The sequence below is a fragment of the Carcharhinus amblyrhynchos genome, chromosome 31, assembly GCF_965287045.1.
Source record: "Carcharhinus amblyrhynchos chromosome 31, sCarAmb.v2.hapA, whole genome shotgun sequence".
Classification (NCBI taxonomy): Eukaryota; Metazoa; Chordata; class Chondrichthyes; order Carcharhiniformes; family Carcharhinidae; genus Carcharhinus; species Carcharhinus amblyrhynchos.
Window position 1 is genome coordinate 3698330 of NC_137354.1, and position 27961 is coordinate 3726290.

The following is a 27961-nucleotide window of genomic DNA, read 5'->3' on the forward strand; positions in this document are numbered from 1 at the left end:
TGTCTGTGTGGAGTTTGTACATTCTCCTCATACCTGCATGGGTTTCCTCCAGATGCTCTAGTTTCCTCCCACAATCCAAAGGTGTGCGGGTTAAGTTGATTAGCCTTGCTAAAATTGTCCCTTAGTGTCCTGAGATGTGTAGGTTAGAAGGATTAGCGGGTAAAATATATAGGGATATGGGGGTAGGGCCTGGTGGGATTCTGGTCGGTGCAGACTTGATGGGCCAAATGGCTTCTTTCTGCATTGGAGGGTTTCTATGATTCCATGATTCTACGTGGAGTCTGAACATTCTGCCCGTATCTGCGTGGGTTTCCTCTATTGCTCTGGAAAAACAGACAAAAATCTGAGGTCACATACCAACTGACTCAAGAATAACATTCTTCCCTGCTACCACCAGATTGTTGAATGGACTTACTTCGTATTAAGTTAATATTTCTCTACACCCTAGCTATGACTGTAACATTACATTCTGCACCCTCGCCTTTCCTTCTCTATGAATGGTATGCTTTGTCTGTGTAGCACGCAAGACACAATACTTTTCACTGTATACTAATCCATGTGACAATAACAAATCAAATCAAATACATTGGCCCTGCAAAATTCTTTCTCAGTGTACCCAAACAGGCGCCGGAGTGTGGCAGCCTGAGGATGTTCACGTTAACTTCATTGCGAAGTTAATGTAAGCCTATTTGTGACGCTAATAAATAAACTAAACTATGAACAATTTAAGAACAGGGGCAAACAAACCATTGACGCACAGACATACCAACCAGATAGTTACCAAATTGTGTTTTTTCAAAAATTTGCACCCCGTACTGGGACAGGTGAGGACTTGTCCAACTTCTTAAGAGGATCTGGCCGCGGGGGGGGTGGGATGGGGGCGGAATAAGGAAGCTTATAGCAACCGTTCAGAGCTTTAATTATTTTCCCTCTCTGCCTGCTGCTAGCCTATCCTCCCCTGGTCTGGCTGACTTGCCTTTGCTGATAGGCTGAGTTTGTATTTTGAAACGGGGTTAGCACACAGACAGACAGAGAGAGAACTTCCCCTTCCTGCTCCCATCCAGAGGATTAACACAGGAGGGAACAAGAGCTGCAACCACCAAAAACTGCCGCCCAGACCAGGAGGTGAGTGCTAAATATGTATTCATGTATGTATATTTCTTCTTCATTTAGCAACACGGCAGCTTCCCTTGCAAATTAGGGCCAAGCATCTTGCCGAAGGCCAGAAAGTTTATATAACAAATGCACATGAATAATGTGTGTTTTTTTTAAATGGGGACAAGACGATCTCGGTCACCAGGGTGGGAGGCGTTTTTTTTAAAAAAATGCAAACTTAAATCTGATCAATGTGAAGAAAATATGATTTTTTTTTAGAACAAAGATTTAGTTTGCGGGCCTTTTATGTATTTAGTGTTGGTGGCGGCGGGAAGCGCTTTGGCCTCGAGGGTTTTTTTTGTCCCTGTTTCTAGGCCGCTAGATTCAAAATGTGATAATAATCCGATAGAAAGATGAGTGATTCTTTTTATAATTTTTATTTTTTTGTGTGTGAAGGAGGGGCGGTCCTTTTTTTTGAAGGGGGGGGTATTTAATTCTTTCCGTTTCCCGCCCCGGGACGGACGAGCGAGCGACAGAAACGGGCCTTCCGTGGCGACAACAACAACAACAATACAAAAAAACAAATCTTCCCTCACTCCGGGCATTTACCACCACGGCTGGAAATGTTAAAAACATATTTATGTGCGTGTGTGTGTCTGTATAAAGTTCTTACTGGTATGTAGGGGAGGAACTCCACTCTGTGTGTGAGGGCCTGTGAATCCGCAGGCTGGCCTCTCTTGTCTTCGGCCATGGCGGTTGAGCGGCCGGCGCTCGCGTTGGCGGTTTGAATTCGGGCGGGAGGCCGCCGCGTTCCATTCCGTTGGCAATTCGAATTTCAAACCCCCCGCACGAGCGGGCTCCTCAGCACTGAGGGGGGTGGGGGGAGGGGGAGGGAGAGGAGGAGGAGGGGAAAGAGGGGATGTTGTCATGGGGTCCTAACTGTCAATTGTTTTATTGTTAGGGTTTTTTTGCCTTCATTTTTTTGTGTTGGTATTTTATGTTGCTGCCACTGCCCCAGGGTGCAATTTTGTTACAATGAGATTTTTTGGGTGGCACTGAGGGAAGCCAGGGACCCCCTCCCAGGTTTGATTCCAACCTCAGTCACTATCTGTGTGGAGTTCTTCTCCCCCCACCCTTGTCTGCGTAGGTTTCTTCTGGGTGCTCCCAGTTTCCTCCCGCAGTCCGAAATATGCAGCATTTAGTGTGATTGCCCAAGCCGAATTGTCCCTTAGTGTCCAAAAGATGTATGGGTTAAGGGGATCGGTAATGCTCAGTTGTCCCTTAAGTGTCCAAACGATGTGAGGCTTAGATGTATTGGTCGTAGTGAATTGCTCTTTAGTGTCCCAAAATATATAGATTAGATGAATTAGCTTTGCACGTTCTTTCCCTGAATCTGCGTCGGTTTTTTCCGGGTGCTCTGGTTTCTTCCTACAGTCCGAAATGTGAGCCATTTAGTGCGATTGCCCAGATTGAATTGTCCCTTATTGGTTGAAAAGATGTATGGGTTAAGGGAATTGGCAATGCTCAATCGTCCCTTAGTGTCCAAACAATGTGCGGCTTAGGTGGATTGGTCGTGGTGAATTGCCCTTTAGAGTCCCAAGATGTGTAAATTAAATGGATTAGCTTTGCAAGTTCTTCCCCCATGTCTGCATGGGTTTTTTTCCGGGTGCTCCCGGTTTCCTCCCTCAGTCCAAAATATGCACTGTTTAGTGGGATTGCCCATGCTCAATTGTCTGTTAGTATCCCAAAGATGTGCAGGTTAGGTGGATTGGACATGGTGAATTGCCTTTTAGTGTCCCAAGACGGATTAGCCATGGTAAATGTGTGTGATTATGGACTGGGTAAGATACTCTGTCAACGGACCAAATGGCCCCTTCTGCACTGAAGGAATTCTGTGATGCAGGTTCACAAGTAATTCCAGGGATGAAACAACTAGCTGTGGGATAGCATGTCGCTAACTGGTGCAGACTGCCTCTTAAAGTTACAAAGCCAGTGCTCAGAATGAATCGGGCAAACCCGAATCCATTACTTGCTTGCTCCAAATTCAAAATCAAAATGAATCCAATTCATAGGCCCTCTCAAAGAGATAAATAAGATCCAAGCTGACAAGATGAGGGATTGCAACCCGTCTTGGGCTTGATCTGATGCGTCATCTTAGCGAAAAGGTCAAGTAGCAATACCACTGAGGCTGCTTTCTGCACCGTGACAATCCTGTAGTTGGAGGGGTTGGGCTGCTTTCCTCTGAGGAAAGATGGCTGAAGGGAGACTTGATAGCGGTAGCTAGGACCCTAGACAGTGTAAATTGTGAGAAATTGTTCGCACCCAAAGGGAGTGTCGAAAACCAGAGAGTACAGATCCAAAGTTATGGGCCAAATGAGTAAAAGTGACGTGAAGAAAAATTTTTTCACCCAGAGTGGTGGTTGGAGATTGGAGCGAACTACCTGAGAGGTTGGTGATGGCAGGCTTAATGAAGGTATTCAAAATGAAACTGGAGTGTTATCTGAAAAGAGAGAATGTGCAAGGTTACAGGGATAAGGCAGGGGAATGGGACTACATGAAATGTTCTGTCAGTGAGCCAGTGCAAACTCAGTAGGCTGAATGGTGTCCTTCTGCATTGTAAAGTTTTTGACTCAACCAGGCTAAATAAAGGTTAAGTAGGTGCTAGGTTGGAGAAACTAGGAGGAAAGATGGCTGAGGCATTCCTTCTCCTTGGAGCTTGAGTGAGGGTGGAGTGTTAGGATCAGGTAGGGGTATGTTAAGATCATCACGACATGGTAACTGAGATCTGGTTACCAAATTGGAGTTGATTTTTTTTTAACTTAAGTATAAATGTAAAGGGATTCTAGATGTTGCTGTGCTAGCTGGGAGGAAGAATAGGGGGAGGGATAGGCAAGGTTCCTTCTTGAAGCTTGAATGAAGGACAATCTGGTAGGGTGTGTTCAGATCGTTACGACAGGTTTACCTGAGGTAGACAAAGCTATTCTTCCCCCACTTCCTTGTAGCTGTTGGCACAGAGTGGGGAGGGGTTAAGGTGTGCAAGATTATGATGCGTTTAGATTTGCAGGAGACAAAGGGAACTTCCCTATCTTCTGGCTGATGATGGAGGATGAGAGAGTGCAGGATTTGAACAGGGGCTTAATATAAGTAATTTTTTTCTTTGTGCAGCGAGTAGTACAGATTCGGAACTCACTCCTTCAATGAGGATAGTGGTGGAAGCTGAGACAATTAACAACATTAAAAAGCAATTGGATGAACACTTGAGCAAAATAAATGTGTGGGGGAATTAGACTGACTGGGTTGCTCTAAGGGGAACCAACGTAGACTGACTTTTCTGTTGTGCCATTATGACAAAATGGCTCTATGTGTGTGCGTTTTTAATAAAAACTCTGACTTTTTTGTGCTTTTGGTTTGTTTCTTTGAGTTGACAACTCCCCATGATGACTCCCATAATTGGTTGGGTGAAGAGGAATTGTCTGTTCTATGTCCTTTTGAAAAATACTACTTTCTAATATAAGTAATTCTAATTGTGCCAAGGAATGCATGTGGCTTATAAGTTCTTTTTAAAGGGCTGATGCATGGGACCAGTTAACTCGCACTGTAGCGAGCTGGCATGGGAGGGCCGAATATTCTCCTATATTGTGTTGTAGTCATTCTTTATGCAGGATTGTGAGAATTTTATAAATACTTGCAGGGCTATAGAGAAAGAAGTGGGACTAACTATTTAGATTTAGCACAGTTCTGTGATTGTGAATTTATTTTATTACCTTTTTGAGTTCCTCCAACTCAAAAGTTGATTTCCTTGGTTCTGTTCTACTTGACCAAAAAGATTCTGCAGGGCACGGTGAAGAGGAAAGACCAGAAGCTGTGATTCATGTCAGAGCCAACGACATAGGAAGGAAGAGGTTTGAGGTCCTGCAGTCAGAATCGAACAGGCTGGGGAGGAAATTTAAAAAGGGCCTCCAAAGTAGCAATCTCTGTATTATTGCCATTGCCATATGTTAGTGAGAATGCAAATTGGAGGATGTGGCAGTTGGATCGTGGTTACAGACATGCTGCAAGAGGCAAGGCTTCAGGTTCCTGGCAAATTGAGCTCAGTTCTGGGCAGGGGGGAGTTTATTCAAGGTAGAGAGGGAGCACCTGAACAAAGCAAGAACCTTTGTGCAATGGCATTATCATGGCTGAAGCTTCCATCATAAACATTCTGGGGGTTATTGTTAAACAGAATCTTGATTGAAACAGCCATATAAATACGCTGACTACAAGAATCCAGCAAAGTATTATGCCTTGTATAGTACTATGCCTAACAGTACTATGGATGTGTACCTACACAGTTAGAAGTCTCACAACACCAGGTTAAAGTCCAACAGGTTTATTTGATAGTAAGTGCCACAAGCTTTTGGAATGTTGTTCCTTTGTCAGGTGAGTGGAGAGTTCTGATCAGAAACAGGGCATATAAACTGTAAACTGTGTGTGCCTTTTTATATGCCCTGTTTCTGATCAGAACTCTCCACTCACCTGACAAAGGAACAGCGTTCCAAAAGCTTGTGGCGTTTACTATCAAATAAACCTGTTGGACTTTAACCTGGTGTTATGAGACTTCTTACTGTTTACCCCAGTCCAATGCCACCATCTCCACATCATGTGTACCTACATCTCAGGGACTGCAGCCATTTGAGAAGGTAGCTCACCACCACCTTTTCAAGGGCATCTAGGTGTGGTTAATAAACGCTGGTGTGGCCAGCAAACCCACATCCCATAAGTGACTTTTTTTTAAAAAAGCAGGTCAGATGCTGAGAGTTCTGTGATGAATAACTCTTTTCCTGACCTCCTAGAGCCTGTCCACAATAGACAAGGCACAAGTCAAGAATGTAATGACATATTCTCCACTTGCCTGAAGGAACACAGCTCCAACAACATTCAAGAAGTTCATCTCTGACCAAGTCAGCAGCTTGCTTGATCAGCAGCCCATCCACTGTCTTAAATATTCACTGGCGCATAGTAGCAGAAGTGTTCCATCTCCTAGACATTGCAACAACTTGCCACGCCTCCTTTTCGGTGCTTTTCACACCCACAATTTCTTCCAACCAGAACAAGGGCAGCAGAGGCATGGGAACACTGCCCAATGTACCATTCTTTCATGGTTACTGAGTCAAAAATCTGAAACTTAGCATTGTGGGTACACCGACACTAGATGGGCTGTAGTGGTTCAAAAAGAGCACTCGTGGTCGCTTTGAGGGTGATTAGGGGTGAGCAACGAATACTTGTCAGAAATACTTGCATCCCATTAACAGTTTTTTGAAACTAAATCTTGTGGTCAGGTTAATGCTGTGGGAAGGGTTTAAATTAATTTAGCAAAGGATCGGACACCCAAATGTAATAAAACAAAATTCAGAAGCTAGAGAGAAAGACGTGGAAATTATATTAAATAAGATAGGATTGTAAAGGAAAACACGAATGGTTCCAAGTTAGATTTGGAGTGCATTTAAGCATTTTTGGGAGTGGCACAGTGTTAGTACTGCTGCCTCACAGTGCCAGGGACCTGGGTTCGATTTCTGACTTGGGTGACTCTGTATGAAGTATGCACGTTCACTCCCTGTCTGCGTGGGTTTTCTTCGGGTGCTCCAGTTTCTTCTCACAGTTTTAAAATGTGCAGTTTAGGTTGATTAGCTATGCTAAATTGCTCCTTAGTATCAAGGGGATTGGCAGGGTAAGTATGTGGGGTTATGGGGAAAGGGCCTGGGTGGGATTGTTGTTGGTGCAGGCTTGATGGGCTGAATGGCTTCCTGAACTGTAGGAGCTCAGTGATTCTGTTCTACGTGCTGAACTGCAGATACAAGTAGCCACATTGGAATAGTATATGGTGAGACCTTGCTCAGATAAATGATAGACTGCTTTATATTCCTGGATGCAGGATAGTCAGAACAGCTAAGCCATAACCTCTTCCCTATCTATTGATCCCTCCTTCTCCCTGGCAACCTTTTAAAGTTGAACCAGAATGTTGATGTCATTTTGATTTGATGTGATTTATTATTGTCACATGTATTACTATACAGTGAAAAGTTTTGTTTCTTGCACTATACAGACAAAGCATACCGTTCATAGAGAAAGAGATGAGAGAGTGCAGAATGTAGCGTTGCAGTCATAGCTAGGGTGTAGAGAAAGATCAACTTACTGCAAGGTAGGTCCATTTAAAAGTCTGACGGCAGCAGGAAAGAAGCTGTTCTTGAGTCAATTGGTATCTGACCTCAGACTTTTGTATCTTTTTTCCAACAGAAGAAGGTGGAAGAGAGAATGTCCAGGGTGCATGTCCTTAATTATGCTGGCCGCTTTGCCGAGACAGCGGGAAGTGTTGACAGAGTCAATGGATTGGAGGCTGCTTTGCGTGATTGATTGGGCTACATTCATGACCTTTTGTAGTTTCTTGTGGTCTTGGCAGAGCAGGAGTGATACAGTTGGGAAGAATGCATTTGACCCCCAAGGTGAACTTCTGACCATATGTTTGCACCATCCTCAAATCTGCCTATTTCCATATCTGCAAGTTGCCCAACTTGACCCCTGCATCAGCTCACTTGCAGTTGACAAACTCTCATCCGTTTATTTGGTACCTCTAGACTTCACTATTTCAACGCACTCCTGGCTGACCTCCCACATCACACCTTCCATAAACTTGAGGTCGTCTAAATCATTGCTGGTGTTGTCTTCTTGCACCAAGTCTATCACCATTACCCCTTGCTCATTGATTTGATTTGATTCATTATTGTCACATGTATTACTATACAGTGAAAAGTATTGTTTCTTGCATGCTATACAAACAAATTATACCATTCATAGAGAGGGAAAGGAGAGAGTGCAGAATGTAGTGTTACAGTCATAGCTAGGGTGTTGAGAAAGATCAACTTAATGTGAGGTGGGTCCATTCAAAAGTCTGATCATAGCAGGGAAGAAGCTGTTCTTGAGTCAGCAGGTATGTGACCTCAGACTTCTGCATCTTTTTCCTGATGGAAGAAAGTGGAAGAGAGTGTGCCCAGAATGTGTGGAGCCTATTTCCGAGTCAGTAGGAAGTGTAGACAGAGTCACTGAATGGGAGACTGGTTTGGGCTACATTTGCTACCTTTTGTAGTTTCTTGCGGTCTTGGGTAGAGCAGGAGCCATACCAAGTTGTGATACAACATGAAAGAATGCTTTCTATGGTTGACCTACGTGGGTTCCTGGTGAAGCAACACCTCAGTGTTATCATTCTTACCCTTGTTCTCAAATCCCTCCATGGCCTCACTCCTGGCTTCAGTTCTCCTCCAGCCCTATTCTGAGATAATTGTCTTCCTTAATTCTGGCTGTCTCAGCAGCCCTAATTCCTCCACCACTGGTGGTCATGCCTTCAGTTGTCTGGGTCCTAAACTCAGGAATTCCCTTGCTAAGCATTTCTATCCACCTACCTCTTCCAAGGCATTCCTTTAAAAATTATCTCCTTTGACCAAGCTTTTGGCCATCTATACTAATATTTCCTCATAATTGTGTCAGATTTTATTTCATACTGCTGCTGTGAAGCATCTTGGGATGCTTTATGTTAACAGTGCTATATGAATGCAAGTTGCTAAAAAAAAAATTGAGGATTCCGGTTCTGATTCACAAAAATATTACACGACTAGAAAGAGAGATTGTCCTTGAGGGTTCTAAGACAGAATCTATTTACTTGAAATTAAGACACAATGAACGAACCATTACACTACTAGGTGCATTTTATAGGTCACCAAATAGTGGGAAGGAGATAATTGAACAGATTTGCAAAGAAATTACTGAAAAGTGCAAGAGCAGTGAATATTTTTAGAGTTTAACTATTCTAATTTTGAATGGATGGAGAAAGAATTTCTGAAGTGAGTTCCAGAGAGTATTTCTTGAACGTTTCTAGCCTAAAGAGGAAAGTGGCATCGCTGAATGAGAGGATGTTAGTCAGGGAGCATTTATGATTAAAAAAAAATAACCGGGGAGGGGGGAGGCCTAATTTCAGTGAATTCAGGCAGCAACTGCCCTGGATAAATTGGAGTCAAAGACAGGTAGGCAGCTTTGGCCTCTTTCCCCAAGGAAGGATATATGTATCTTGATGGTGGAGCTTTGCAGATTCAGTTCGTTGATTCCTGTGTTGAGACAATTGTCGTATGAAGAGCAATATAATGGGCCCATGATCTTTGGCATCCAAAGAAATTTGAAATATTTTGATGGGGTTTGACAAGATTGGTGCTCAACAGCTGTTTTTCCCCTTGTTGGAGGGCACAGAACAAGGAGTCTAGAATCAGAAAAGAGGGTTAGCCATTTAACAGCTTTGGAATTCTCTATCCCAGGCAGTAATGGATGTTCAGCTGCTCTGGAAAATTCAACACTAAAATCTGTACATTTTGGACACTAAGAGGATTGAGCAATAGGATAGAAATTGGAGTTGAGTTAGGGGATTCACTGTCAGTTTGTTGCTTCATCTGTTTGCAGCACAAGTGCATTGACAAGATTTCTGCTGTGGTGAAGGGTCATCTGGACTCAGCCTTGGCTCTATTTTCTCTCCACGGAAGCTGTCAGATCTGCTGAGATTTTCCAGCATTTTCTGTTTTTACTTCAGATTTTTGATTGGTTCCCTTGGAGGGCAAGACATACTCTACTATTTGTCTGGAAGATATAATTTGATATTCTCTGTTTTGGAGTAAATGTTGTCTGCGATCTGTAATTTGATCCATTCATTAGCAAACACGTGTCAAGTTCCATTAAGGCATGTGCTGCATGTTCTAGGTACTGCTGGGTTCAGATAGGAAAGAGTGAAACTGTGAAGAGATTTCAACATGAGGCTGAGTGTTTTAAAATCGAGCTGTTTAATGGACCATGAGTCAATGTAAGGCAACTAACAAGCACAGAGGTGATGAGTGAATGGGACCTTAGGACACGGTACAGCAGTTTTGGATGAGCCCAGGTTCATTGAGGGTGAAAGATGGGACGCTGGCCAGGATAACATGTGAATCGGCGATTCCTGGCAAATGTAACATCATGCATGTTGGTAGGTCAATGCAGCATTTTGTGAGAGAAGAGAATGAGGTTTTTAAAAATGTTTTAATTATCAGGAAATAGGCAAGTCCAGTGTTTATTACCCATCCTCAGTTAAAAGAACCAGCATATCCATGCTAGACTAAATGACCGTCTCCTGTATCTCTTTTGTCTAAACTAATTATGCTATTTGTTTAGATCCACAGTTGGTTTAATATACTGCCCCACAACACACAAGATGTCAGCCCGAAGTGGAAAGAAGAAGATGACCAAGTTGTCACGTTCAGCTAGAGCTGGGGTCATTTTTCCCGTTGGTAGGATGATGCGATATTTACGGAAAGCAACATTCAAATATCGTATTGGAATGGGAGCACCTGTTTACTTGGCAGCAGTCATAGAGTACCTAGCAGGTAAAAAAAAAGTGAAGAACAATGTAACTCTATTTGGAAGGAAAGAAAGTTATAGAAATGGGCCCTTTAATCGTGATGACCATATTGTTTTGAATCTTTAGATAAAACTGAATTCTGGTTATACTTTCTCTAACCCTTTGAACTGTAAAATGCATCTTTGTTGCAGCTGAAATCCTAGAACTGGCTGGAAATGCAGCAAGAGATAACAAGAAGAGTAGAATAACTCCAAGACACATTCTGCTAGCAGTGGCAAATGATGAAGAACTGAATCAAGTAAGACTTGTAATGATAAAAGCAAAACACTCCAGATGCTGACAATTTGAAATGAAAACAGAAAATGTTGGAAGTCGGATCAGGCAGTATCTATGGAGAGAGAAACACAATTAAAACTTCAGGTTGATAACATTTTTAATATTTTGCAGTTCTGATGAGCTACTAAACAAATACACTTGAAGGGAAAGGGCGAAGAGGGGAGGGAAGGACAAAGGGAAAACTGTGATAAGTTGGAAAATAGGAGTGGTTCAATGAACAAAAGATGGGTGATAGTGCAAGAGGATAGTAATAGGATAAATGGAAAAGGCAAAAGCTTATTATTAAAGGTGTAAATGGGAGTAGCAAAATAATTACCAATAGCTGATGTCTGACAGGGGTGGGGTAGGAAATTACCTCAAATGGTTAAACCCAGTGTGTGTGGAAGCCTGTAAAGTCACTTTACTGTATTTGTGCTATGAGGTTCAGATTCCTGTGCCATTCTAAGTATAAAATGAAGTTAATAGTGTAAGCTTAACCTTTCAAATTAAATATATACAGGAACTGCAACATGCTAGTTTCTCATCTTTTATTTACCAGCAGTTGTACAAGATAATTTTTCAATTTGTAGAAATAGATTGGCTGTAATTAATTGCAGCCTCAAGACCACTGCAGTGCTGTGCTTGGACAGGCTGGAGAGCTTTCAGCCAATCTGATTGGCCATTAAGAGTGAAATGGCAGCGGGACTGTCAAAGACAGACGGTCAGGATGGCAGGTATCAAACGCTTGCCATCCTGAAAATTCCGCAATGTCTCTTTCATTCTATATAACATACATGTAGATTGTGTATGGTAATCATTTGATTCCGATAGTGCCACTCATTACAAGCTGTATGTTGAGGTTTGGACCTAAAAACAGCTTAACGCCATAAGTTATTTACTGTTTAAAATGCATTTAGCTTTAATAGTGATGTCACAATGCACAAACATGCTGAATGAGGGTGTTTAACTGCACACCCACACTACACTTCCATATTTGAAATTGCTGTTACTTTTGTGCCTGTAGCTACTAAGGGGAGTAACAATTGCCAGTGGTGGTGTGCTGCCTAGAATTCATCCTGAACTTCTGGCAAAGAAACGTGGTTCCCGAAGTAAAGCAGAAACCATTCTTTCTACACCATCTGAAAAGAAAGCAAAAAAAGCAAAGGCTTCTCCAGCCAAAAAATCTGTGAAGAAATCATCTGTCAAAAAAGCTACAAAGTCCAAATCTGTCAGAAAGGTAAGTACACATGATGAAAAGTTGTTTTGGACATTATGTTACTCCAATAGTAAGGATGTACAATGGTGCACAACTGTACAGGTTGAATAATCAGTAACCAAGTATTAGCTATTATAACTTTGATCTTACTGAAAAAAGAAACTTGTTGCCAAAGTCTTTTGTCTTGCACTCATCTGGTCAAACACAAGAATGCCAAATTTCAAGTGGTCACAACAATTTATACCACAGAAGAAAAGGGATGCTGATTGGTTGGCAAGTCGACTGTGATTGGAGTGAACAATAGGCACCCCATACTTCCAGGTACTTCAAAAAAAGCACAAGGCTCAAACTTTTTTTTTGATTTGTGGAGAATGGGTCCCTGTGTATGACTTTATGCTATCACAAACTTAACTAATTATCTTACATTTGTTGAATTCAACAACTGCTGCATGGGCTGGATGAGTGCATGCAGAGACTGGATGAGTAGCCTAAACTCTGCCTATTTCAGACAGCCAGACGAACGTATATGATTCAGTCAACTAACTGTTGGGGCGTCCAGCCCACGTACCTGGCATTGCTAAATTGCTTAGTAGGCAGAATATCTTTTTGGTCTGATGCCAGCATCATATAAGCATATTTCAACAGTAAAGAAATTAAGTTTTCCAAAACCTTTTTGTAAATTAGGGTAAGCGAACAGAAAATAAAGAAGGGGCATCTAGTTCCACATCAGATGAGGTACCTGGCGAAGGATTCACAATTCTTTCAACAAAGAGCCTTTTCCTGGGGCAAAAGGTAAGAGTTGTGACATTCTTTGATTCAAATTCAGATTTAAATTAATCCAAAAGCCTGAATATATGTATGCGCAATTTTGTTTGTGTGAGGACTGATGTGTGTTAAAATCAAGTGCTGATCTAACATGATACATATTAACCTTTGTCTTCATGTGAAGCCATTTTGACCATTTTTGATTATTATTAACTGTTCCTATTAACATGCTTCAGCTAGACCCTCTCTTTATTTTTCAGCTGTCCTTGACTCAAAGCGATATCAGTAACATTGGTTCAGTTAAAGTTGAGTGCATCATTAATCCAACGAATGCTGAAATTGATCTGAAAGAGGATGTAGGTATGTTTTTGTGTTGTTCCCATTAGGCCTTGCAGTGATAATTTCACTAGCTAAGGGAAGTTTGAGATGGTTGAAATGTTGGATATGTTTACAGTAAGTTACTGTGTTCGTATTAGCATACCTAAAATGGGTTGAAAATATTGAAATATGAAAGTTGCATTGAGCAGTAGGATTCACTACCCAGAATCATTTAATAAAAATAGTTTCCACAGTCTAGGTGTATTTCCTAATTTATTGATCATCCTAATGGAAACTGCCTTATTAAAAGAAGTGCACATGGAAAATTAATTATTTTAACAAACTTTTTTAAAATTAGTGTAATTAAAACCCCAGTTCACACATCTGTCTGGAGAAATAAGAATGGGCAGCAATTGGCTGCTGTACTTTTCTCACCCTGCTTACATTTTAAGAAGTATTCCCAGTAACAATTAGGGATCTTTTATTATCTTTATAAGGGTACTTTGATTGCAATTTTCCAGTCAGACATTGGGAAGCAGGAAATTGAAAAGTAAATTTCATGATTAGAATCTGAACTTTGGTTTTGCTGACTTTTGAAGTACAGACTTTTTCCTACTATGTCTTGGTCCATTAATAGACCTCCAAATTAACACCAGTGTAAGTATCACCCTTTACACAAGTTGGTTATTTGCCAGTGCTGATCCAAACACAAGCCTTACAACTTGGTGAGTGAATGACCTTCAGTCTGCCTGCCACCTGTTTTCCTGTTGTTCGTCTGATTTTTTTACAGCTCTGCATTTTAGTGCCACTGATGGCAAAGTATAGCATGCCCAACACCCAGTAGCTTAATCTTTAAATCAGAATGTTCAGTGCCAACTGATTTTCTGACATATGTTTGTCCTGGAATTACTTCACACAAGTATTTTTTGGTTTTACTGGGATATTACATCATATCTGCATTATGAAGCCATTGTTTTCGCAGAGTTAAAGACCGTTGCGATAGAAGCTTCAGTTATTCTGAGTGCAATAAACATATTCTATTGGAAATGTATGAGTGCCCATTATCAATTTTAACCCCATGTGGACTGAACCTATATGTAAAGAATTGACAAGCCTGTACACATCTATGGAGATTTTACTATGTATTTCTGTATCAGAAATACATTAAGCTTTAAAGTGTCAATGTGTTTATCATTAGAGGGATATAGAAAGATTTTCTCCTGTACATGTAACAAAACTAGAAGAACTTTGCTGTGTAACAGTGCACAAAATGTTCCACCATTATGAACAATGTATCATGACCTTTGTTGAGACTTCGAGCAATGGTAATCCTGGGAATTCAGCGTGCAGTTTGTTTTTTCAGACTACCCATTACCATTACAATAAAACAATATGTTGTTTTACGTATTGACATGGTGGAGGTGGGAATGGAACTTGTGTTATAATTTGACCCTTCTAATGAGGTTCAGTCCACTTCAACACCTATAGACCAGCTGAAAGTATGTGTTCTAAAGAGTAATGGTAATTTCAGGCAACGCTTTGGAGAAGACGGGTGGAAAGGAGTTTTTGGATGCTGTGAAAGAACTGCGAAAATCTAATGGACCTTTGGAAGTAACTGGGGGCAAGTTTTTTAAAGTTTATTATCTTTCAACACTTAACTATACTGAAATCATATTTAAAGATCTGAATTTATTATCTGAAGTTTCTGCATGAATAATACACTGAAGAATTACTTTGATATATTTTAAATTGAAATTTTAACAATCACGAAAATCAAATTATGTTGGTGTTTTGAATGCCATAATTAAACAAGCATATCTTAATTTTTAAGCCAAGGGCATTTTACAGCAATGCATTATTGGGAACCATGTAATGATTATGTTTTTAAATGTCAAAATATTTTCATTCCAGACAACTATTTGATTGCGGTTTAGTTGTCTGGACCGATTGGTTATAGCTTATTTGACCAAATATCTGTTATGATATGCACCATAGTAATGTTCATTAGCATTGACTCATGTAGCTGAAACAGATCTGGTTGGAGGTCGGCAGAGTGTTTGAAGGAATCTGACCTTTGAACCAATATTTTTCTGATCAGACAAGTGGGAGCTGATATTGACATCTGAGATTCCAGGTTCATAAGTGCCCCAGAGTTCCATTTATCCATGACATGAAGTGGCTTGGATTACTGAACTGAATCTGAAAGTGTGTAGATATTTGTCATAACTCTTTGCAAGGAATTGTATGTTAGGAAATTCTGCCTTTTGGAATACCCAGAGTACAGTTTTGGGGTTTTGCTTCAAGCTCTGCAGTCTCTTGGTCATTAGGTATCTTGCTGTTATACACGCATGTGCAAAAGAAACTTCATGGTCTGATTTAAAATAGGAAATCTGTGCTTCAGCACACCCAAAGTAACTTCACTTTAATGATGTAGCAGGACAATCAGTCTGCTTACAAAATGTTTTTTGTCACATGTAAATGAGCAAATCGTTGAGGTTTGTTGTAATCTACAAATGTCGATCCAGGGAGGTTGATAATAGCAGTGATCCCTTTGGACTACAGCACCTTGCACTTAGATTAGTTCACTTGAACTTTTTGAGGGCTGGATTTGGTTCGGGACAGATGGAGTCAGGCAGGAGAAAAGAATTGGCAGCTGGGACAAATCCAGAATTTCTGCACCAATTTTCAGTGCTGGCCATTTTCAAGAGCAGGAGAAAGGGGGTGAGGTCAGGAAGCTTGCACACTGTGCCAATGGCACTATTGTGGTAAATGTTGAAACAGAAGGTCTGGGATTCAAAGAAGGTGGACAACTTTTTAGAAGGTCTTGTAAACTATAGCAGAAATAATGAGTTATGTACAGCACGGAATGCCGTTCAGAAGAGTTGAAAAGCCTCAAAGTTTGCAAGTAAACATATGTTCTCCATATAATGAACAAAAAGGCTCCAAGTGAGCTGCTTGCAGTTGCACAAGGGAGGCTGAAAGAGGGAGAGGTACCTGGAGAATTCAGGAGCTGATAAAAATCCACAAGCAACACTGCACTTCAACCCTTTCAGCTAGGGTTTGAAGAAATCCTACCTAGTCACTGAAGATGGATCCAGCTCCCTTGCACTTGCAGGCAATACAGGAGCCGTGTCGCACAGTAGGAGGAAGGGTCCCCCGGCAGAGAGAGAGTGAATGCCTGGCCAAGAACAAGAAGGATGAGAAGCCAAGAAGACCTGGAACACAGGGTCTGTTGCAGCAGCTGTACCTAACTTGAAACATCCAAGCGGCTGTCCAGGCAGATGGTAACAGACATCAGTGTCCTCATTAATGACAGGCTTTTACATCAATACACATTGACAGGGCGGTAGCACGGAACATCATGGGATCATTTCAGGGCTCTACTGCTGATTTCTGTTGGCTGCTCATCATTTCATCCTTGCTGTCACTGATGCCTTGTCCACAAGCATGGCTGACTTCATCAGCTTCCCCATGGATGTGGCCTCATAATGACAGAGGGCAGTGGGTTTTACCAGAATAGCCAGCTTTCCCCAATATGCAAGGTGTAATTGACTGCCCTTAAGGCACCCACTGACAGACTTGCTGGTTTATAACCAGAGATGCGACAGAAGGAACTTCCAACATGTCTGTGCATGCTTTTCATTCAGCTGCCAATACACCTTTAGAAAAAGAGTCAAATCTGCCGCAGCTTTATTGCTTTGCCCTGCTGCATGGTGGCAATCCTGGCGACTTGGTCTCCTACTGGCCAAAGGGTCAGAGGGATAACCCAGGGAATTATAGGCCGGTGAGCTTGACTTCAGTTATAGGCAAGCTAATGGAGAGGATCCTCAAGGATAGGATGTATGAACATCTGGAGCGCTGCAATCTGATCAGGGATACGCAGCATGGCTTCGTTACAGGGAGGTCGTGCCTTACGAATCTAGTGGAATTTTTTGAAGAGGTGACAAAAACGGTTGACGAAGGACAAGCCGTTGATGTCGTCTATATGGATTTCAGTAAGGCGTTTGACAAGGTCCCTCGTGGTAGGCTGATAGAAAAGGTGAAGGCTCATGGGATACAAGGCCAGGTATGTAGATGGGTGGAGAACTGGCTTGGGAGGAGGAGACAGCGGGTAGTAGTGGAAGGCTCCTTTTCCAATTGGAGGTCTGTCACCAGTGGTGTGCCGCAGGGCTCGGTACCAGGACCTCTTCTATTTGTGGTATATATTAATGACTTGGAAGAGGGGGTAGGTGGTGTGATCAGCAAATTTGCTGATGACACTAAGATGGTTGGATTGGCGGGTACTGAGGAGCAGTGCCTGGCAATGCAACAGGACATAGACAGGCTGGTAGATTGGGCAGATAGATGGCAAATGGAATTTAATCCGGAGAAATGCGAAGTGATGCACTTTGGCCGGAATAATGTGGAGGGGAGTTATACGATAAAAGGTAGAACTATCCGGAGTATAGATACACAGAGAGACCTGGGGGTGCAAGTGCACAAGTCCCTGAAGGTGTCGGTGCAGGTGCAGAATGTGATGAGGAAAGCGTATGGTATGTTAGCCTTCATAGGAAGGGGTATAGAATATAAGAGTAGGAGTCTGATGTTGCAGTTGTATAGAACGTTGGTTAGGCCTCACTTGGAGTACTGCGTCCAGTTCTGGTCGCCGTACTACCGGAAGGATGTAGAGATCCTGGAGAGAGTGCAGAGGAGATTTACCAGGATGCTGCCTGGTATGGAAGGGCTGTCTTACGAGGAAAGATTGAACGAACTTGGGCTGCTTTCCCTTGAGAGACGTCGGCTGAGGGGGGATCTAATAGAGGTTTATAAGATTATGAAGGGGATAGATAGAGTAAATGGTGGTAAGCTTTTTCCGCTATTAGAAATGGATAGACGAGGGGTCACGGGCTTAGGGTGAGGGGGGCTAGGTATAAGACAAATATTAGAGGGCAGTTTTTCATGCAAAGGGTAGTGGGGGTGTGGAATGCACCGCCGAGTAAGGTGGTGGAAGCAGGCACGCTAGGGTTGTTTAAGAGTCACTTAGACAGCCACATGAGCGGTCTACATATAGGGGGATATAGCAGGCCTTACTAAACATTGTAGGCTTGGGATTCCGTTTTTGCCTCAGGGATGTTACAGTCTTTGCCTGTTTAATAATGAATTTTTTGTCTCCACAGGCATTTAAGTCCACCTTGTTGACCAGCAAGGGGCATGCATGCGGCAGGTTGTAGTGGGCTGCTCTTGGACGTTGCTTCGGGAGTTGCCTATTGCTTCATGTCGTTAGTGTGCTTAAACTGGACCATCTCGAGGGCAACATGACAGCTCAGAGACTATCTCTGTTGCTGTGCGGACACATGGATTTGGGCCTGTGTCTGTGGGAGTTTGCACGTTCTCCCCGTGGTTGCGTGGGTTTCCTCCAGGTGCTCCGGTTTCCTCCCACATCCCAAAGATGTGCTTTTAGGCTGATTGATTGGGTAACAAATTGTCCCTATATTGGACCTCCCTGATCCTCGCACATTAGGCGTAGACTAAAATCATGAATAGGTCACTGAGACAATGGGACGGCGGCGCGGGCTCGTTGGGCCGAAGGGCCTGTTTCCTGTGCTGTGTTGTTCTTTGTTCTATATGGCTGCTAACACCCTATGTAATCCACAAACTGTGCCCCAGTTACAATAAGGGCAATTTGCACACCAGAACTCTGGCATAGGCTGTTGGCCTGCTCGATGAAGCAGCAAAATCTCATTCAGATAACATAACTGTATCCAAGATGAGAAAAAGTCAGATAAAATGACTTCACTTACTCCTGTTGTATTTAATTTAATGCCTGGAGGTCAGGTTTGATTCTCCTTTGATGAATATAAGAGCAATGAACAAGTCAGTGGATTATATACAAATGACACCAGCATAACTCAATTAAGCGAATAATTTACTCAAATCCTTCATTCTTTATTAACAGTTTAAATCCAAGTTAGCATGAAACACCAGGCTTCCACTATGGTACGGGTTTTCACAGAATCCCCTCCAGCAGAACTACTAGTTTCTCAAAATGTGGAAAGTTTGTGTCTTCCTACAAAATAGTAGAGCACACTTGGACAGTTGTCAGTGCATACCTATGTGCTGTGGCACATCGGTTGAAAACCACTATGCTGCTTCACTTGTATGCTGCAAGCTCTACAATAAGCAGAGCAAAGGGAAGTGATGCTTAAGGCAGAGTGTAAGGGCCTTCCATGTCAGAAGGGGAGCAGGCTGAAGGCGTGAGTAAAGAGTAAGGGGACTTGAAGAAGACACAGATGTGGAAGGTGGACCACATTTAAAAATTCATTTACAGGATGTGGACATTGTAGCGTTTATTGCCCAACCCTTGGTGCCCTTGAGAATAAGGTATGGCTATGGCCAGGAGTCGAAGAGAGAGATCCATGCAGAGTGCCATTATTGTGAATGATCAGTGATCCAGCAACATTTAGCTGGAGGTCCCAGAGTGTTTAACGTGAAGGCACAGCTGTCACTGCAAGTGTGAGCCTCCACAAGGAAGTCAACCATACATGCATCTTTCAAAATTATTACCATTGTGTAGAGATGGACTATGGCCTACAGTCTTCATTGGCACTTGTGGAAACCTGCTCATATGTGTACATTGTAAATAATTGATTAGTAAAGAGCATTCAAAGAAACTAAGTTAATTGTGAGTAAAGACATGCAACATGTGATGTCTTGCAAACATGGACACTCCAATGATGTACTGTACTCATCTATTGACTGAGGTGAAAGCACCTGCTCACTAGCTGTGACAATTGTGTCGGTTGGCCTCATTGTGCAGGGCCCTTCTGCAACTACTGCCTGTGTTTCTGCAGGGGCAGCAACCATAAGTGACATTTGCTCCATAGATGCTCATGACTGTCAAGTGGAGAGGTTAACAGTGGGTCAGCAGTTATGTTTGAATAGTGATACTTTGCACGTTCTTCTCTGCTGTCATATTCCCAGCTTACCAAAAGATGTCGACTTGCATATCAGAACCAACTGAAGCTGTTTAGCCTTATGACCTGAGATCCAAGACAGAAGAGCAGCAAGTCCTCAGAGTTGCTCTATGATGATGATGATGCACTAATGCACCGTACCAGGGAAAACTTCTTTAATGGCAAATTGATAGACACGCGCGTACCTGTAAAGAGTTTGGCTTGAGGAGAAGATTGTGACTGTCCAGGATGTTATACTGCTTTCAATAAATATCTTGTGAGTCTGGTTGATGGCTTCATGTGTCTAGGGTCAATATTCATCGGCAATTGTCAACTTAATAGGACCCTTGTCAGACCCCACTTGGAGTACTGTGTGCAGTTCTGGTCGCCTCACTATAGGAAGGACGTGGAAGCTATTGAAAGGGTGCAGAGGAGATTTACAAGGATGTTGCCTGGATTGGGAGGCATGCCTTATGAAGATAGGTTGAGGGAGCTGGGACTCTTCTCCCCGGAGAGACGAAGGTTGAGAGGCGACCTGATAGAGGTTTATAAGATATTGAGAGGAAGAGATAGGGTGGATTCTCAGAGGCTATTTCCCAGGTCTGAAATGGTCGCTACGAGAGGACACAGATTTAAGGTGCAGGGAAGCAAGTACAGAGGAGATGTTAGGGGTAAGTTTTTCACTCAGAGGGTGGTAAGTGAATGGAATCGGCTACCGTCGGTGGCGGTGGAAGCGAACTCGCTGGGGTCTTTTAAAAGACTTCTGGATGAGTATATGGGATCTAATGGGATTGGGGGGTTATAGATAGGTCTATGGCTTAGGAGGTATAGAAGTGATCGGTGCAACTAGTGGGCTGAAGGGCCTGTTTGTGCTGTAGAGTTCTATGTTCTATATACTCATTACTAAACCAGCAAATGTCTGCTATGGCTCAGCCATTTCCTTTCGATAAATAATAACCCTATACCGGAAGACCTTTATACCGTGAGCGGGCCACTGGGTCATGGCCTTCTGGATATACATACCTCTGCTGCAAAGACACCTGCAAGTGAGATATGATGGTAAACGTTTATAACATCTGCAAAAGCCAGAACCTCTGGAGGGCAGAGCTCAAAAGGGCATTGGAAGAGACAAAGAGAAACAAAACTCAGCTGGCTGAGGAGGAACCCAGAAAATATACTCTGAGATCCAGCAACTTCACAGCCAATGCAGTTGCAGCAAGGAGTGGGTGGTGGGGCTGCTATGCCAGAGTGGCGATCCTAAACACATTCCACCTTTTAATAGCAAGTCAAAACCGCTATACCAAATAGAAGTTTCAAAAAATCTTACAGCTCCATGGGTCACTTACTTATGAAAATTACTGCTTCACAATTTCAGGATAAGTAAAATTGAGTATAAAGCAACTGATCTACAGAAATATAACACATTAACTACCTTTAATTAAGATGGCCTTCCTTGATATGTGTATGTCTACAACCAAAATCTGTATGAACTTAGCAATTGGCCTTCCCACTTGCATACTTATGAATACTTTGTGCTGTTTTAAAACGAAGCTTGTTTCATGCAGGTAAAATAAATACCATCTTTGAGAGGTTAATTGATAATTAATCCTCTTGTTGTAGCCGTTTTGGGTCTGGCCCCTGGACTGCCAGCAAAGTTCGTCATTCACTGCAACATCCCACAGTGGGGAGTTGATAAATGTGAGGAGCAACTGGAAAAAACTGTGAAGAATTGCCTGACCCTGGCAGATGAAAAGAAGCTCAAATCAATTGCTTTTCCATCCATCGCCAGCAGCAGGTAAAATTTATTACTTGTTAGATTTTGAAGGTTTCTTAATACTGTTTAGAAAATAACTCAGTATCCTGAGAGATTCTGCTTTTATTTAAAAATTAAGTACGGAAATGTGTTGCAGTTGAGCTAATGTAATTGTTTAAAATGAGTCATGGTGACATTTATTATTAAAATAAGTTAGTATGTCATTTTATTTTGGTCAGGTTGCTGCTTGCAAACTATATCTCTTTCATCTAGAACTTGATCTCTATAAAAGGAAAAATGTATTCTGAGCTCATTAAAAACTAATCCCCCATCTTTTTAAATAAGAATGTCAGGATACTTGAAGATATGTTGCTTCCCCTCCATTCATTATGGGGATCCACATGTGTGGTCCAAGAACTACAGGAAGAAAATGGGTAGATGCTGGTTATAGCAGCACCAATAGGTTCATTAAAAATCCAATGCTTTGGTGACCATGGATAGAAATCTGGCAATGTGCAGGACTGCATGGTTAGAACAGGGAATGACCAACTGGAGAAAATGACTTGATGTTTCATCCACTGAGAGCAAACACAAAACTACACCTTGCTATTTTACATATAATGTGGGGACATTCATGGTTACTGTCAAGGGTGTGATCTCCTGAGGTTGTAATTGAATTACTTCAGTTAAAGTTGCCAAATAAAGTGAGGTCAACCACAGTGGTGAAAAGGTCTATGAATGTAAACATTTTCCCATTGCCAAGATGCTTGACATTGAAGTAACTTGAGATGACGGCCCTTGACTGTGCTGCTGTACAGTACATAATATTTCTTGCATGTTGGGATTCTTTTTAAGGGTGGGTCCTGTTGTCCCAAATTGCATGCTTTTATCTTTTCTATGCACTTGCTGCATGAAACGGTGGAGGATTGATGTAATTAAAACATTGTTGTTGCTAGAGCTAGCCTCTTTGAAAAAGCTCTGCACACAGGAGGAGGCTACTTGGTTACGAGGGCATGAAGAAGATCGAACAAAAAGGATTTGATCTTGAAGCCATGGATTTTGTGACCAATGCAGTGTGATATAACTTGGAACTCATTGCTTCTGATCAGCTGAAAATGAATGTTGGAAGGGAAGAAGAGATCAACTCTTTCAGCTCTGCTATCTTAAAGCAAAATATTCATCTGACCTAGCTAATTAATACAAGAATATGGTGTCTACTGTTCTATAGAGGGTTTAATTATACATTGGATAAGATCATAATCCCACTGAAGAGATCCGCTGTTTCTTTGTGTGTGCCAAATGTTTGGCATCTTGGAGAAATGAACCTTGCAATGAGACTTGAAGGACGACAACACAACTAGACTTGCAATATTATGGTATTGGTAGTTGAGGTTGGTGGGTAACAAGTGCAGGCCTGCCAAAATATTGCAAATTAGGTTACTAGAGTGATTTCCTTTTATGGTTTGAAACATTACCATTGCTCAAAGATATTGAGTTACAGAGTTCATAATGCTGAGAAGTTCTGTCTGAAAACTAATCGACCATAGATATCTTGGATCATGGTTCCTGTAAAGGCTGTGGTGGAAACCTGGAATTGGTTTGTCATGTAATAGAAAAGCTCTCTGGCTGAACAAACCAATTGTTGAGATTTTGTTTGTAGATGCAAACCTAGGTAAATACTTGAGGGACGTCTGAAATCAGTGGGTGCCACAACTACAATGAAAAAGAAACTATACTTTTTCCTGGTAACTAGAAGATCCTAACAACTGGATGAAAGCAGATATTCTTCACATTGGTTCTTATAGGCCTTGCTGTACTTCCTGGATTGTCAGAAGAGAGATGTCCAAACATTTCTTAAATCTCTGGATTTTAAGATGAAGTTTACCACAAATAGATAAAACCTCTGATGCTCCCTTGGATATTTGAGCATAATGTTATTTTGTCCGAAGTGCTGGCAAGGATATATCTACTCATCCTCTAGCCCATTGGAGATTTTTCACTTTGCAGGATAAATGTAAAGTGGCCCTCATGGCTTGCTTATACTATTCAAATGAACCTTTGTCTGTTTTCTGAAAGAGCAACAAAGGCAGGTCTGTAGCTAGGTCTCGTTGTTGCCTAAAGTCATACATGTCAGTAGTGTCTGCCTCAACAACAACTTAAGTTTTATACAGTGCCTTTAAAACAGTCACTGCTTCACAGGAGAATAATCTAAAAGCTGCCACAGAACCAAAGAAAGAAGCATTGGGACAGGTGGCCAAACACTTGATCTCAGTGAGGTTTCCAAGCAGTGTTTTAAAGGCAGAGGAAGAGAAATTTGAGAAAGGAAATGCAGAACTTGGAATCTAGATGGCTGAAGAGACAAGTCAGTAACAGGTCGAAGGTATTAGGGTTGCACCAGACTCCATAATTTTGATAAGTTGTGGGCTGCAGGAAATTGGAGATGGGGAGGTGCAAGGCCATAGAAGGATTTGGACAAAGTCTCTATGTCAGCACAGTTTTATTTCAGAAACTATATGTTTTTTAAGCTCTTTCGAGCAGTGAAGTATTGTAAAATTAAACTGTGTTGAAAAATGACTGATTTGTTAAAGCAACTATTAGTACCATTTCAGTGATCAGTGTTAGGTGATATTTCCCAATGCTTTGCTATGCACTGCCATAATTAATTAAAAATTATTTTTGTAAAATAGTTCACATTAATTTCAAAAATAATTCTTAAACAGTCTCCATTTAAAGTGAAGAGTATTTAATTCATTCATTCTTGAGCTCCTAATGTTAAATGTCACAGCTTCTCAGATGTAAACTAATCAAGATTACAAAGACCAATAGTTGCAACAAACTGTCTACGATCCGCTAATGGCCATTGATGCAGTCCAGATTTGCTGTTTTTGCATTATAGCCACATAAAATGCACCACTTTAATTTTGGCACAGCTGAATCAAAACCTTTGTACATCTCACCAACCTAAACTATCCCACTGCACCTGTCTAATTGCTCATCTTACATTGAAGGTATGCCTTTGGAATGCCACCACTTGACTGTTAGGTAAAGGCAGCCATTTTGTTTTGTAAATGGAATTAATCTGAGCCTCACAATTTAAATCTTTATTATTCCCTGAAACGGGGTAGAAGTTCATGTGGAGAATGGATCCGTTAGGCCAAATGGCCTGTTTCTGTTCTGTAATTTTATGCAGTTTTCACGGTGGGAGCTCTCGTAATGCAGATCACCCCCTCCTAAAATTACTAATAAACTCTTTTGTTTTTTGGGGTTGATTTCCATGTCATTGGACAGGACCAGCTCTCGAGCTTCAGGTCGGTCTGCAAACCAACCAAGGTAGGATGTTCAAATGCTTCTACTATGATGGTCGTCCACGTATTTAACATTGTCCCCGAAGATTGTTCATTATTAGAAAGGAGAGGTTGCCAAGTTTGGTGCTTTGAGACACCACCATTGGTACCCAACAATTCCTTTATCTCTTATACACAAGTTTTATTCATTAGTTAGAAACTCCCTGATGCACCAAATGACTACTTGATGCATCAAAGTCTTCATTTATCAAATGGTTGATCAGGATGAATACTTCCCATTGGGAAGTAAATATTAATTACAGTAAGTATTAATTTGATCTAATTCTGGAATTGTGCAACTACTTTCAGCAATTCAAATGTCCCTAGTCAGCAATGGATTGGAATTATATGCAAAGGAGGTGGCAAAAACATTCTGTCATGGAAATAGGGCCAGTAGTAGCTTTTCAAATAAGTTGTACAACAAAGATACACATATATATATTGTGCTGGCAATAGTGATAAAACTAGAGGATAGTGCCCCTCACACCAATTGCTCTGGTGTCATGATCTGCATGTCTCTGGAACTGAACGTGGATGTTCTAGACAGAGCACAAAGCAACAAACTCCATCTCAGCCACTGAAATGGCTTCTAACTTTGGTTCTGACAGTCCTGGATGCATTACATAAATGGCCTCAAGTCTGCTAAACAGTGAATGATAACACTAAGTTTAATCATTGTACAGGTTAGAAGCTGTCTTAGATAGTGGACCCAAAGGGATTTGGGTGGAAGCTGGGACCGAATATATGACCAGGATTTTCCACCTGGTCTCTTGCTCCTTTCTGAAGATATTTTGAGACTGCCAAGCTAGCAAATCTGATAGAAAACATCCACTGCCAACATTTTCCATTGGATTTGGGCAATGGTGCAACAGTAGTGGAAATAATTTAAATCATATATTGATTCCTACTGAAGACTAATTGATAAAGGCTTTGTTCTAAAGAAGTGGACCTCATGGCCAAACAGAGCTCTTGTCAACAATTGTGGATGAAGGATGAAGACCAGCAGTCAAACTGTGCTGATTTGGCGTGGATAATTTTGCTGAATTACTAGTGCTTATTTCTTCAGTGAATTCCCTTCAGATCAACCATAGAAGAAATCTGCTTTTCTCACTCACTACAAAAAGTTTAACCTGGATCAGACACTCAGGAGACCGGTGTGGAAAATAGAAAGGATAAGATAGACCTGTGAGCCACTAAGCACCATATAATTTTTTTTTTGTGTGTCTATGAACTCCAAGAACTTTGCAATTGAACTTCTATATACACATCAGTTGTGGACAAAAAAAGGTTTTTGATGTAGCTGACCATCTATGGGGTGACCAATTTAAACCATTAATGAGATTAGCCATTTGTAAACAAAAATATTTACTGGGAGAAATAATACAAGGCATTATATGATATTCATTTTATCTCCAGAGGTGGTCTCGGGTGCAACCTACATGTGTAGAAAAAATTTCTAAGTTTTTTGCTCTTAATTTAAAATTCTCATTAATCTTTGCCCAATTACTTCAAGTCTTAAGAACATTGAAAATGCTGTCACCGTATACCTGCGCTGTTCTCTTTCCCTGACTACTTGTGAATAGTTTTAATTGTCCTTTTTAAAATGGGATGTCTCAAGCTACATGGACTACCATTGAAGTCCATAAAACAAAAGTTAATATCATAGTCAATACATATCTGCAAGCTGTTAAATTGTATCAAAGATTCACAAAAGGCTAAAAACTTAAGTGGGTGTACTACCATAGTAATGTGGAAATGAGGCTTGATAAATGAAGTAATAGTTTGTTTTTTGTACCTTCAGAAATTGTTTTCCAAAGCATATTGCAGCACAGCATATCCTCAAGGCCATCTCCAATTATTTTGTTAACACAACGTCGTCATCGCTGAAGAACATATTTTTTGTCTTATTTGACAGTGAAAGCATCGGTATCTACGTGCAGGAAATGGCAAAACTTGATACAAAGTAACCTGTTTTTATCTTTTTTTAAAAATGGAAAGCTGGAGATTTTAACAGCTTTTTGTCTGACAATACAGATAAGTGTGTGTATTTGTGTTTAATAAGTAAATGAGAAGGTGCAAAAGTATGAGTTCTGTGATCATGAACATGTTCTGAAGTGTAAACTTAATACGTTTTTTATAGTACTTCTCTCAAGCAGGGAAAACGGTTTGAAATTTACTTTATGGGAAAAAATCAAAAAACCTTGATACTGTGCATCTTTAAATTTCTTTTGATGATTTTACTGATACTTAGTTTTTTAAAGAAAATTGTGGAAGACATTGTTTTATGACTCCATGTACATGTGGTTTTTAAGTATCCCTTCTAATCTGATACATTGGTTTCACATTCCAGTGTGTAAAGGAACAATTGGAAAATGAAGCAGCAATTTGACTGTAATGTCTCCCTGTACCACTTGCTGTAGTTTGATAGTGTGACAGCTTTTTAAAAAAAAATAAAAACAACAAAAATATTGTATCGAGATTCTGGTATTGGAAATATGGGAATATGTTGCATCTCTTGACATACGAATGTGAAATTGTCAATGAAGTATATTTTCTTTTGAAGTAAAAGTAGTTGCAGATGATTTGTTGCAATGGATAAATAGTGGGCAGGATGCCTGTAACATATTTTAACGTGATCTCCACTTGCATATAGGTCTGTACCCTTGGAGCACCTAATTTCCTAACTTGGTGAGTGAGACTGTGGTGACTGTTGCTCTCAAAAATGGTATGAACTAAGCAGTCATGGTTTGTTCCTAGTAGACAATTCCATGAGAAAATGATTTGCCTGTCTAGCTGAGAAACATTTTTCTATTTAGG

The 27961-nt window shown here is 41.2% G+C and overlaps 1 protein-coding gene across 2 annotated transcripts; it reads left to right on the plus strand.

Annotated features, from left to right (window-relative positions):
- The first annotated feature begins 1002 nt into the window (after nt 1–1002).
- Nucleotides 1003–27623, plus strand: macroh2a2 (macroH2A.2 histone). 2 transcript variants are annotated; one of them, XM_080215670.1, is made up of 10 exons: nt 1003–1125; nt 10315–10526; nt 10693–10799; nt 11841–12053; nt 12717–12824; nt 13058–13157; nt 14647–14736; nt 21668–21842; nt 25089–25130; nt 26946–27623. In XM_080215670.1, the coding sequence occupies exons 2-10, from the start codon at nt 10355–10357 to the stop codon at nt 27109–27111; spliced, it is 1173 nt and encodes a 390-aa protein (XP_080071796.1). In that variant the 5' UTR covers nt 1003–1125; nt 10315–10354; the 3' UTR covers nt 27112–27623. The 2 variants fall into 2 exon arrangements, with proteins under 2 accessions (XP_080071796.1, XP_080071797.1); XM_080215671.1 differs by lacking the exon at nt 25089–25130.
- The last annotated feature ends 338 nt before the right edge of the window (nt 27624–27961 follow it).